This window comes from Artemia sp. Qi Xiang Cuo, chromosome 5 (genome assembly GCF_049724085.1).
Source record: "Artemia sp. Qi Xiang Cuo chromosome 5, ASM4972408v1, whole genome shotgun sequence".
Lineage (NCBI taxonomy): Eukaryota > Metazoa > Arthropoda > Branchiopoda > Anostraca > Artemiidae > Artemia > Artemia sp. Qi Xiang Cuo.
In genome coordinates, this window is record NC_142798.1 from 31097847 (window position 1) to 31110917 (window position 13071).

The 13071-nt window shown below is 34.6% G+C and overlaps 1 protein-coding gene across 1 annotated transcript in view; it reads right to left on the reverse strand.

The window, feature by feature from the left end:
- Positions 1–352: 352 nt before the first annotated feature.
- The window catches only part of LOC148952034 (putative phosphorylase b kinase regulatory subunit alpha), a 114633-nt gene continuing 101914 nt past the window's right edge, over positions 353–13071 (reverse strand). The window contains exons 18-21 of the mRNA XM_089088811.1: positions 11805–11975; positions 5015–5068; positions 2646–2849; positions 353–710 (exon numbers count right to left, since the gene is read on the reverse strand). Of these exons, the coding sequence (XP_088944937.1) occupies positions 489–710; positions 2646–2849; positions 5015–5068; positions 11805–11975 (651 nt within the window). The 3' untranslated portion in view covers positions 353–488. The remainder of the gene's footprint in view (positions 711–2645; positions 2850–5014; positions 5069–11804; positions 11976–13071) is intronic.

Consider the following 13071-nt stretch of genomic DNA (forward strand, 5'->3'; position numbering starts at 1 on the left):
GCTTATCCAGCCAGGCTTCAGGTGTAGAAAATACACTTTCAGATATAGTTTTGGACAAGGATCAAACCCCCAAAATTCTAACGACGGCATGTTCTTAGGAAGATGAACTGTATTTGGCATAAAAATCAACTTTATAAGGGAACTCTTCCACAGGAATGTTTTCGTTTAGTCTCCTGCGATGCATAGTATTAGTGGTACTTCCATTTGTATTGATATTACATCTCTAAAACTTCAAAAAAACAAAAACAAACAGAAAACTGAGCATACGGTTCTTATATTTGCCACACTAGTAAGCGTCATCCTTAAAGCCTCATCCTAGAGTTACACAAGGTATATTAACAACAAATGATTAATTAAAACTTTAATGAAGAAGAAACAATCCATTAAAAATAAAATCACATAAAAAATTAAATTAAACATCCAATAAATCTATTTGATATGACTAATTAAAATTTAAAGAAACAAAAATTAAAACTAAGTGACAAAAATCACATGACTGAACAGTTTATCTCTCCGTCAAGAGGAAAGCAATTGAGACTAGTTGCAATAGATCTAATTAAATATGTCATCGTCCCGTAGCTCCCGCTAGGTGCGCTATCGTAAAAATGCTGACAGATCCAAGCTGCGCCGCCACATACAAGTTCGCCAGATGAAGTTAATTCCTTCTGAGGTTTTGCACAACAAAGAGTTGCATCACCTTCAACTTGTACCTAGAAATAGAAAGTGTTAGCAAATATTAACTTAAATGGTCCACATTGGTACATGTTAACCAAAAGAAGAATCTGATACAAATGGTAAATAATTTGAACTTCCTCAAAATGGAAACATATACGGCAAGAGAGAGAGAGATAAAGAGAGATAGGGGGGTTAGTTCTTAGAAAAGACCCTAATTTCATTGCACATCGATAATGCTTTAGCATTTAGCTTTGAATTTTGACAGTAAAGCAAAACCTATATTACACACTTCAACTTGCAATTAAGATGGCTTGAACCTAACTAATTAGGAAATGAAAATCATCCAAAAATCTATAAAGTCATCAGCTTTATAATAAGCGTCCATTCACTTAACTCTCAATAGTAAATACATATAAAAAACATGACTGAAGCTTTTTTACGAGCACTTAAGTAAGAATTTCAGCGCTAATTAGGTATATTTGTCCAAGTACTAATTATTTCATGCTCAAACAAATGTTTCAACGAGTACCAAATACTTAATTTAATATTTAAAATGCTTGTTTGCAGATATGGGAAATCCTTTGGGTTGTTCGAAAAGTAGTCTAAGGACCGCCGAATGCTTTTCCTTGGGTGATCCACACACAACTATTGAGCGTTTGCAAATTAAATTTAATATATTTGTAGAGCTTCACTTTCATTAAATCGAGATCAAAATTTATATTCTAGAACTCAATGATAAGTGTTACAACTGGAATTCCATTTTAGCATTAAATAACGTATTTCAAAAGAACAAGATTGAAAAAACAAGAATGTCCTGAAAGATCCCACGCAGTAATGTGATTTCCAATGATTAAAGCACTGACTTCAATTTTGAAAAATGCATGTACTTTTACCTTTTTTCATACCTAATTTCTATACATTGACACTGTATAACAACCGCAATTATTTAAACTGTGGTCACATGATAAGATCACTTTAAAACTAGAAATTAAGTTTCAAAATTACGATATGTATTAAAACAGAATCGCTTAAGAAGAAATACTTATTTTTAAATACTTGACCGCACAAAATATGCAATTCTATAGTGATTTCCAATATTTTTAATGACAATATGTTTCGTACAGCTGATTGTTTAATTATAGGGTCAGTTAAATAAGTACTCAGGACTATCCTTCGGCACTGCTGATTGCTGATTTTTCGTACTGCTGATTGTTTAATTATAGGGTCAGTTAAATAAGCACCCAGGACTATCCTTCGGCACTGCTGATTTTTCTGATTTTTCGTACTCCTGATTGTTTAATTATAGGGTCAGGTAAATAAGTACCCAGGACTATCCTTCGGCAATTGATCTGAAAAACATTTGAAAAATCGTCCTCGGCGTTTTGAAGTGCACCTAGCTAAGAGCCATACTTGACCTCTGTCACTTCCATGGCTTCCAATATTCTAATCTTAGCTCATATACCCATCTCTTTATTCTCCCAGGCTATTTTCAAGTGCGAGAAACACTCTGGACCATGGTTTATCTACTTTTTACATCTTCAATGCATCCACCATCTTTACTGATAGTACTGTCCAGGTAAGTGAAGCTATCCACTTGATTGACTGTTTCGCAAGTCTTTCGGCTACAGGTTCTCCGAGAGCCTTGCCGGGTTCCTTTGGACAAAGTCCGTCAAGGTAATCCATATAAACGTAACCCTGATTTACTACTGATTCTAAACCCAATACTAACATCACTTCCTTCCTTAACCGCACCAATATTATTCTCGTATATATCACTAACACTAATACCCTCCTCTTAAATTCCTTCCATACGTAGAACTAACCCCTGCTCACAAAACAAATCTTCCTTGATTTTGGAATTGCCCAAAATTTTCCCATTCTTTTCCATATCTTTTCCTACAATTTAAAGACGATTCATCATATCCTGAAAATATTCTTCCTATTTGCTAAAACTGGGAGGGTCAACTAACCTGATCTTCGAGAAAGATTCTGTTAGCTGTATAGACGATACTTGCTACGCATAGTGGTTCACCCAAGCTGGGAACTATCGAGTATTCAGCTATTAGCGTTAATACCATTAACGCTTCCACTACTAGCTGCCGAAACTCGGGCTGTGGAATCGTATTCAAAACACTTTCAACTTGCAAGGCGAATTTCAGCTCTCCAGAAGTCATCTAAAACAAAGTTGAAACAAAGATTATTATTATTATTTTTTTTAACTGACAAATGGATCACAAGAAAAACACACAACAGTTAAATCTCCATATAATACGATCAGAATAGAAATAAACATTGCCACTCACATTCAAAATAAGTCCTGACTCAAATTAGCGTGTTTGGGGCGACCAAAATAATGCACATCAATTATTAATACACTTCCTCAGAGAAAAAAGGAAAACCTCTTAATCCTTCCCCTTCTCCATCCCCACCAACCAATTAATCAACAATTCTCCGATTTATATATTTTACAGGGAACTTGAATGAATTTCACACTTAGTCTCTAAAACTCATCATAATTCCTGACACATACCAACACTTGTCCAAACACAAAACATACGAACCAAAATTGGTTTTAACGACTCACAATACTCACTCCTAAATCAATCAATCAGTCCGTCTCTAGAATATTGGTTAGAATAAATACACCGCACGGAGTAAAATTTAGCACAGGAAAATAAAGCTTTAAGAAAAGAAAGGAACAACAGTTACTCGTTACTCAAGATAAGAAGGACTAATCAATTTATGTTGTAATCAATTAAAAAAAAGAAGTTTTCTGATAATAGCTAAGAGCAGAGTTGAAGCTTAAGACGAACAACAATTATTGCGTCACAGTTTATGCAACATACATCTAAAAAATAATTTCAAATAATCTGGCTCGTAATATCTTCCTATATTTACAAAGTTCTAGAAATTAGCGCTTTCCTAAAAACTAAACTTGCTCGAGTTATAAAGAAATTAGAACTGTTTAGGAGACTTATTGATTTCATGGGTGGTAAAAGATTTATTTATAGCTTTATAAATTAGACTTATATTTTACGCTGACTACTAAAGATTTTTTCAGCTCCACACCCTCTTTTATTGCGTCAGTTTTGTGTTTTCAGTAAAGCACTAGTTTTCCAGAATTCTACAAAATAGGGAAATATATCGCGCCAGATCACTACAAACAGTGCTTCAGATATATTTTGCATAAACTTCACTCTTTACTTATATCAGAAAAACTTGTTACTTTAAATTAATTCATAGTTATTTTTAGGTTTTAAAAATACACACCATGGATCTTACAAAAAGATCTTTTCCGACTTCGGCAAAGAAACTATAGAAGTCAACAATATTTTGTTAAGAGGTGGCATTAAATATAGGTTTTATTTTGCATCTCTCTTTAACTTTCCCCTTGTAGGCTCTACGAAAAGTGTGGTTCAATCCCGCTTTCTAGGGCTATAATGAGAAAAAGCTTGAGATGGCTAGGACACGTTCTGCGGATGAAGGATGACAGATTGCCGAAGGTTGTCCTTTTCGGCCAACTGTCTAGGGATAAAAGGAAACCAGGTCGTCCGCGGTTGGGGTAGTAGAATGTCATAAAGAAAGATTTATGAGAATTGGGAACTTCCTGAGGGGGTGTAAAGAGGGAGGCTTTAAATAGATTGGGATGGAGAAGGAGCATGCGCAGCTGTGTTGGCTTCAGGCGGCTTGGTACTGCGGTGAGTGTTAGTAGTAGTAGTAGTAGTAAGAAGATCTGAAATTTAGTCAAATAAACCTTGAGCGAGGTATATTGTTCTTGGTATCTTTGAATTGTAGATACAAATTCAATTATTCGTGAAATATTCTAGTAAACTGAAGGAGGTTACAAGGGTTTAAGATATTTGGTTAAGGGGATTCGATACTTTAAAAGACGTAAAATTTCACTGGCTTTTCAATCATATTGACAATCTGTGGCAAAACCACAGATTTCCAATAGCTCTCGATGCTGGCTAGTCCCCTGGGAGAATTCGCTGATGGGCCATTTGTCTTTGAGACGCTGATGCTTGCAAAATGATTTTAAGGAATCGACTAATTTCATGTTATTACTATTGCAAATTCTCTACCGCAATGCTGCAAAGAATTTTGAACTTCTCATAAGAAAGTATACTTTGGTTATTTTTGCTTCTTCGACTTCAGACTATGATTTTAAGAGAAATGAAAGAGACGAGCAGGCCCAAAATTAAGGATGGGGACAATAGGTCTGGGACTAGAAGAGACGGAATCACTGTTTTCTTCCAGGAATGGAAGAAGACAATTATTCCTTACACCCGATGAAATTAAAAGCGAGTGAATTTTTTTCGGTTAAGTGGGAAAAACTTACCTCTTGTGTCAATCCTTGCGGTAAAATGCGTCCTTGAACCATAATACCAGGACACTAAAATAAAATCATTTCAGTTTAATATGTCCCTTTGACATTTAAAATCTACAATTTAAAGAAAACGAACAAACGCATATATTCAATATCAAATATACTTTTTGTCAATGTTTGACAAAAAATAGAAAAAAAATCGTCACTATAAAGCAGTTATTTGGGCTCTAGGGCTCTATAATTATATTGTTTCTATTCTCTTTAAACGAACAACTCTGTACGTATGTATGCATATATGTGTTTTTGTATGTATTTCTTTTCTTGAAAACTGCTCCATGTTTTTTTGTTGTTGACACTTTTGGGTTTTTTGGCCTGAGAAAAGTCGTTTAGAGCCTTAATTTTGAAAAACAATTAACGTAAGTGGCATCATATTTTGTGGATTTCAAGAGCATAAATTACATCATTTTCCCCCCAGGACTAGATAAGTTAGAGGAATCATTCTTGGGTTACTGGGAGAGTCAAAACAGGGAAACATTTATAGGAAATACAGACCTCATTTTCGGAGATAACGAACATGCAAAAATAAACTGGTCTTATAATACACAAGACCTGGTCAACATTCAAAATGAAAAAAAAAAAAAAAAACAAAAAAAAAACGGAAGGACCTTTCATATACGTTTTAAAAATAAAAGATGAGCATTCAAAGGTCAACTTAACAGAGCTAAAAAAAATGCTACAATCAAGAAGTCCAAAAATCACATGAATGCATGGCAAATCCAAGAGAAAACTGCCAATGCCTGACATTTTTCCAGCGGTCCCTTGAGCATTGCGAAGCGTCCGAAATGCTTAAAAACATGGAGACCATCTAGTCAATAGCAGTTTTAAAGATAAATTTCAAGAATCATTTCTGAATTACTGGAAGAGTCGAAACGGGGAAACATTTAAAACAAATACAGACCTCATCTTCCGAGATAACGAACATGCAGTAATAGACTGGTCAAATAATACACATCTCCAGGTATTCATCAAAAGTACAAGCAAAACACAATGATCCTTTATATGCGCTACGGAAATAAAAGATATCTTAACGCACATTGAACTTGAAAACATAAGGAAATATAATATTACTGAAATCGAGAAACTGTATAATTGTGGTTCTAGTAGTAAAAGAATGTGCCAATGCCTTACAGTTTTTTCAAACCCCAAGATGGTGTTAACGCTTCAAAAGTCTGTTCAAAGGCATATGGAACTCTTGTAAAAATTAATTCTAATGGAATGGAATTATTTTTGTACCATCTAATCTTAGAAAACCGTGACATTATAAAAGAAAAACACCCAGTTTATTGTTGTAAATGATAGTTATGCACACATTAACTGACAGAAAGACTTAGGAGTTAGAGCAATTATCAAAAACGTCTTAGAAATAAATGTCTAGTAAGAAACCGATGCAATTTTTCTTTTAAATCTTACCTGACAAACTAATAAAAAATCATTTTAATGACTATGTTTCAAGAGCAGCACTTCAATGTGCTGCATGTGCTGCATGCAATTGATGTACTTCGAGATGAAAAGAAAAATGTTTGCTACTGGTATTAAATGCTATAGAAAAATAACAGATATTAGAAGGACGCTCTTATATGCCTCGTTACCTCAGGGCAAAAAGAGGGTTTCATGGTCTGTCATTGCAGGAAATTCTTGAAAAACACAACGAAGAAATCAATTCTCAAAATAATTTGACGAGATCCAAGGTATGCAACAAGATGGTCAGGTGGAATGTAATAGAGTGGAACTCGGGTCATATATAGTTAGCCTGACAGAGTAAAAATTCAAAATGCGCAGCAGGTACCGAACTGCCTATATGTTTCTAACAATCGTTGTGCTTTTGACATTTTTTAATGCTTATTTTGGAGTCTGTTTTGCTTTTGTTCGACAATAGAATGAAAATTAAGGCAATAAGAAATTTGTAATAGAAGTAAACGAAGACCCCCATTAAAGTAACGACAATATATTATCTTGTATAAATCGGGTTAGGCCAACCTCCATCAGCCTTTATTTGACTTTTTATTTAAAAAAAAAGATTTGTTTGAAACTCAAGAGAAATTATTTGTAGCATGTATATATAAAGAAAAATTGGAATTTTGTCAGTTGAAAATCTGTGGAATTCCAAGAAAATGACAATACAACACATAATTGGAATTGAATTTTCAACTTGTTGGAGATTACACTAATTGGATAGCCTCTTATATTGAATTTTCAATGGGAAACAAACATGCTGGATTTCTAGATCTTTATTTATTTTTCAGTTTGTTCAAATTTAAACAAGTAGGATCTCTTTAAGGTTGTTGAATTTCCTAGTCCTAGCGTCTTGCACAGTGTATTATTTGTAAGTAAATAAGTAATCGGATTAACGACCCTTCTTGACTACTAAGGGCCCTGCAGTGTGTTGCCACAGCCGGGTTCAATTCTAGTTCCCGTATTGCAAAGCTTAGGTCAAACCCACTGAGCCACCACAGGACCAGTATTTGATTTGCTTTCCCTTGCTAACATTGTTTAATTTCCAATGACTATTAAAAGAACGTTATTAAACAGCGTTAATTTGGAAAACAAACTACAATAATTGCAGCTATGGCTCTGGCTCCATGTTCTAATTAAATAAAAAAACAATTTTTTTTAACTGAAAGTAAGGAACGACGTTAAAACTTAAAACGAACAGAAATTATTCCGTATATGAACGGGACTCTCCCCTCCTCAACGCCTCGCTCTTTACGCTAAAGTTTTTTTATTGTTTAAAAAATAAAGTTGTGAGAAAGTCAAACTTTAGCGTAAAGAGCGAGGCGTTGAGGAGGGGACAGCCCCCTTCATATATGGAATAATTTCTGTTCGTTTTAAGTTTTAACGTTGTTCCTTACTTTCAGTTAAAAAAAAACTTGTTTTTTTTAACTTAATTTTTGAACGTTTTTGAATTAATGCGGGTTTTGATTTTGACTCACCGTACATGAATAATTAAAACAAAATTTGCATATTAATTTTAAATTTAGTTGGTTAAATGGCTTTCTCGAAACTTGTTTAATTTTATTTACGAACGTTTTTATTAGTAATAAATATACATAACTTACGAATTAACTTACGTAATGAACTTCTATATTCACACATTTTTAACACGTATATTAGGGTGTTCGCCCCCTAGTCAATAGCTTGCTCTTTAAGCTAAAGTTCAATTTTTTTCCAATTCTTTAAAAATGACCCCTTAATCACAATCAGTTGATCAGTTGAAATCAGTTGAAAAACTTGTTTTGTTTTTTTTTCTGATATTTTTCTTTAATAATGCTGGGAAATCCGGCGCCCCCTTCATAGCAATGTCCCTTCCCCCATGAAAACTTCCTTCATGGAAAGATCCTCCCATATAACCCCCGACCTCCCCCCCCCCTACCAGAAAAAATCCCCCCTGAAAACGTCAGTATACTTCCCAATAACCGATACTATATGTTAACATTGAGTAAAGTTCATAACTTTCAGCCCTTCCCCCCGGGGACTTCGGGGGATTAAGTCATCCTAAAAGACATTTTTATCATATTTTCGACCATGCTGAACAAAATGGCTATCTCAAAATTTTGATCGGGTGACTTTGGGAAAAAAATAAGCGTGAGAGGGGGCCTAGTTGCCCTCCATTTTTTTGGTCACTTAAAAAGGGCACTAGAACTTTTAATTTCCATTCCAATGAGACCTTCCACAATATTCTAGGACCACTGGGTCGATACGATCACCCCTGGAAAAAAAAAAAAAAATAAAAAAAAAAAAATAAACACGCATCCATGATCTTTCTTCTGGCAAAAAATGCAAAATTCCACATTTTTGTAGATAGGTGCTTGAAAACTCTACAATAGGGTTCTCTGAAACGGTGAATATGATGATGTGATTTTCATTAAGGTTCTATAGCTTCTAGGGGGTCTTTCCCCCTTTTTCTAAAATCAGCCAAATTTTCTCAGGCGCGTAACTTTCGATGGGTAAGACTAAACTAGATGAAACTTATATATTTGAAATCAGCATTAAAATTTGATTCTTTCGATGTATTTATTGGTATAAAAATTCCGTTTTTTAGAGTTTCAGTTACCATTGAGCCGGGTCGCTTCTTACCTATAGTTCGTTACCACCAAAGTATAAACACATACAACAAGTACTGACAAAACCTATCCTCTCCACACAAAAAAGTGACCCTTTGTCCGCGTCTCCGGAGACGATTCCATACCTATGCGTAGCTGGCGCCGAAATTTTTCAAGTTCCGTAGGGGATTATACTTGTTCCGTAAAAACTGTATTAAATTTAATTTATTGGTTCGGAACGATTAAGTAGTACAATATTTCTCCTCTAGAGGCGCTGAGGTACGCGGGGTCACTTTTGGAGAGTTTTGTCAATACTTGTTCAGTATGTGTTTATACTTTGGTTACCACGAACTGTTTGATCATAATGAATGACAATATAAGTTTAACTCAGAATGATCGACTGGAAACATTCTATGGTACTTTCTCCTACCTTATCCTATTTTATGCAATTTATTCTTATTGGGAATTTTGCATGGGGTTATGAATGAGCACTTTACTGCTCTTTTTGGGCCACAGATTTATTATGATTACCCTAGTTAGGTCATTCATTTAAAAAATGGTTTCCAAATATTAAGGCATTAAGCGATTTTTCCCAAAGTCGTGACCTATCTAGATCGTTTTCATGATACAAAGTGTGATTTTCCCAAATTTCAGAAAAACTTCTGAGCTGTTTATGAGTAAAAAAATAAAATAAAATTATTCCTCTCTTAAAGTGGGTAGATTCTTAACAGAGGAGATTAAGCTTTGCTTGGTCTCTGGTACTCAGTACGCTGCCGGCTAGTATAATGTGATTCTTGCGCGTGAACAGCATACATGTCAACCGGAAATTAAGGTAAACTTCTTTTACAGCCTTTTCATTATTATACGTATTTTTTTAATTATGTTATTACATTATCCAGTAACAACCAGGCGTTTCAATTTGAAGCATCTAAATTAAGTATTAGCATAATTACCTTGTAATTCTGCAATTTTATGTCATGGAACAGTAAATCATTAATTTCAGTGGAATCAAGAGATTCTGGTGTGAACTCAATTCCTCCCGCTTGTCCTTAGGGAAAAAATCATTTCTAAGATTGAAATTGTTAAATACGTTGATTGAAGCTCTATAGGTTTGATTCTAAATGATCGACGGATTTTTTTTTTTGCAAATTCTCCATAATTTATTCATAATCAGAATTCCACAGGATGTCATGAATAAGACATCTCCTGCTTATGTAGGACCATTGGGTCAATTCAATTGCCCCTGTCATTTTATTTATGTGAGATATGTTTTGCTCTATAATTAAGGCTTTAAATGCAGGTCAAAAACATTTTGGGTATAAGGTTGAAAAGGAGTTTCTACTAGTCTATAGTTAGAAGACAAGCGATAGTGGAAATTACATACATACAAATCAGTCGTGGACTGAGCATCAGAAACCGATTGAACCTTTTTCCCTGGCCTCAGGACCCAGCAGGTTCCTTGTAATGCTTCCGGACAAATCGGACCATGCACACATTAATATATACTTTTCCCCGTTCAGACAGGCAAAAGAGCCATAGAGATGCCTTTACTGAACGCAGCAAATACGTTTCTATGATTCAAATTTGGGCCTTCCAGTCAGAAAGGCCTAAACTTGGTTCAAAGAAATGGGACAACTCCACAAAAAAAAATAACAAAAATAGCTCTTAATAGTTTATTTCAAAGAGCGACATTTAGCCCCTAATTTATAGAAAAGACCAAGTAGATGTTCTCAGTAAGGCTGTCCTCAAGAAGCTTGATCCTGATCCTGAAGAGACTAAACCTATCAAAACAAAGGCACAAGATATATATATATATATATATCGAAAACGGCTCCATATGTTTTCGGAAAAATTAGTATCTTGAGATATGCTCACATAAACAAAAAAAAAACAATCTAGATAGGTCAGAAGTACGATAAAATTCGTGAAGAGGCTTAATTTTGGTTTTATGCAAATGACGTCATGTAGTAAAAATTACAATGACGTTGTGTACGTCATGACCTCATATTATGTCATTCCTCTTATATAAGGTAGCTGAGTTTCCAAATTTAGTTAGTTATTTATCCAACACAATGTCTAAAGAGCCACTTCTACGTGCTTTTGTAATGAAAGACAATATAAAAAATAAAATCAATTGAAAAGGGAACATGAAAAACAAAAAATATCAATGTATAAAACCTAAACATTTCCCATTTCAACAAAAGGTACAGAAAAATTTACAAAAGTGACGAGATTTGCAATACGTAAATCTTGTTCGGTGAAATTACGCTTTGAAGAAAAACGTTATTATCTCTGTAATTACATGCATATTTAGGATTACTCGAAATTGAAGTAGGTGGATGTTCTTTCTTAATGTCATTACCCATCCATCGCACACTAGACAACCATATTTATCTCACATATGACAAGTAGTGCGTCCATACCAAACCCACTTTTCGTGGGATGAATGGCCAAAAAGCATGATTTTTGGCAATATATCACCTTTCATCTGTAAAAAGTGGCCTAGCCATCTTAGCCTTTTTCTTACTAAAGCCCTAAATCCAGCTGTATCAGAGACTTCCCACTTAAGCAGCAACTTAAGGTAACTTTCCAATATTATCAACAACCCGTGCAGTAAGAATAACTTTCGAATTTTACAGATAGCCCTTGCACACTAAACCGTAGAGTTTTGCAAAACCTTAATAAAAAGAAAAAATACAGACCCTTTCTAGTAGCGTCCAGATCCTCGAGTAAAAACCTTGAGGAACACGATTTAGAGCTCCATCAAGTCTCCTTCGGCGTAGCCACTGTCCTTGCCGCTCTTCGGCTTTTGTTTGTTCTTCCAAATCCTCCGGACCATGAATACTGTTCATAAGACGACTAAACTGACCCGTCTAAAAAAAAAAAAAAAAAAAAAAAAAAAGGTACAAATATGCAAAAAGGTAATTAATCTAACGTAATTAATCAAATATATAGAAGGGATCAATTGATTATACAATGTCATCTACTTCAATTTTGAAGCTACAGCTTTGAATCCCCTGTAATGTATTACAATATTTGAAATTTAAGCACTTTGCTGTGAGTAAGAAAACGCCATTTACTAATGAATGGCAAAAAAAAAAAAAAAAAAAAAAATCAATTTCAATACAAAAATAAAACATATGTAAAAAAACGAATACGCTATCAATTAAAACTATAATAAATGAGCATTCCGTATTCCAGAGGTTCTAAAACTGTCAGCAACAAATTGTAAGATTATTAAAAAAAGGTAAGAATAAACTTGCAAGTTAAAATTATGCTATCTTCCCTTGCCACTGTCAAAGAAAAATATATTGAATAATTAAGCGAAAGTAAAAGACTATTCAAATGCCACACTTTATCTCTTCAGTTAAGGTCCTTTATGATGGAGAAATTTTATTTTATAGGATAAAAAGGGATTGGTACATAAGACTCGGAATACATTTTGGGCGAAGGATGTTGTAAGCTGCATGGTAGACCAGATTATTCGCAGCGAGCCATATTTTAACGGCGAAAAAGTGCCAGCTGCATATACCCAACGGATAAAAATCTGGCTTACAAGACCGGCTATCGGAAATTATTGCAAAAATATTTACTGAGAAGCCACTACTGCTGCTACTACTGCGGCTGCAACTATTTCCGACTGTAAATAATTGCAACTTCTTGCGACTGTGACAACTTGAGACTGCAACTACTTTCAGGATATGTTGAGGGGTTGTTGAACAAAATCAAAACACACTATGTGCATATTGGTGGTCAAAGGAGCATGTCAGCAATATTTCAGGAACGGGCCTAGGTGTATTTCCCCGGGAAATCACCACTAGTAGGGGAAAGATACTGAAAAAAATGGTCGAACCAGGAAAAAATTGGTACAGAAATTATTTTAGCCCCACTGTGTTCAGAAAAGACAGTTCTACAACCTATCAAAAATCTAAATCTCCATCCCGTTGCGAAATTCCCTTTTTTTCACGT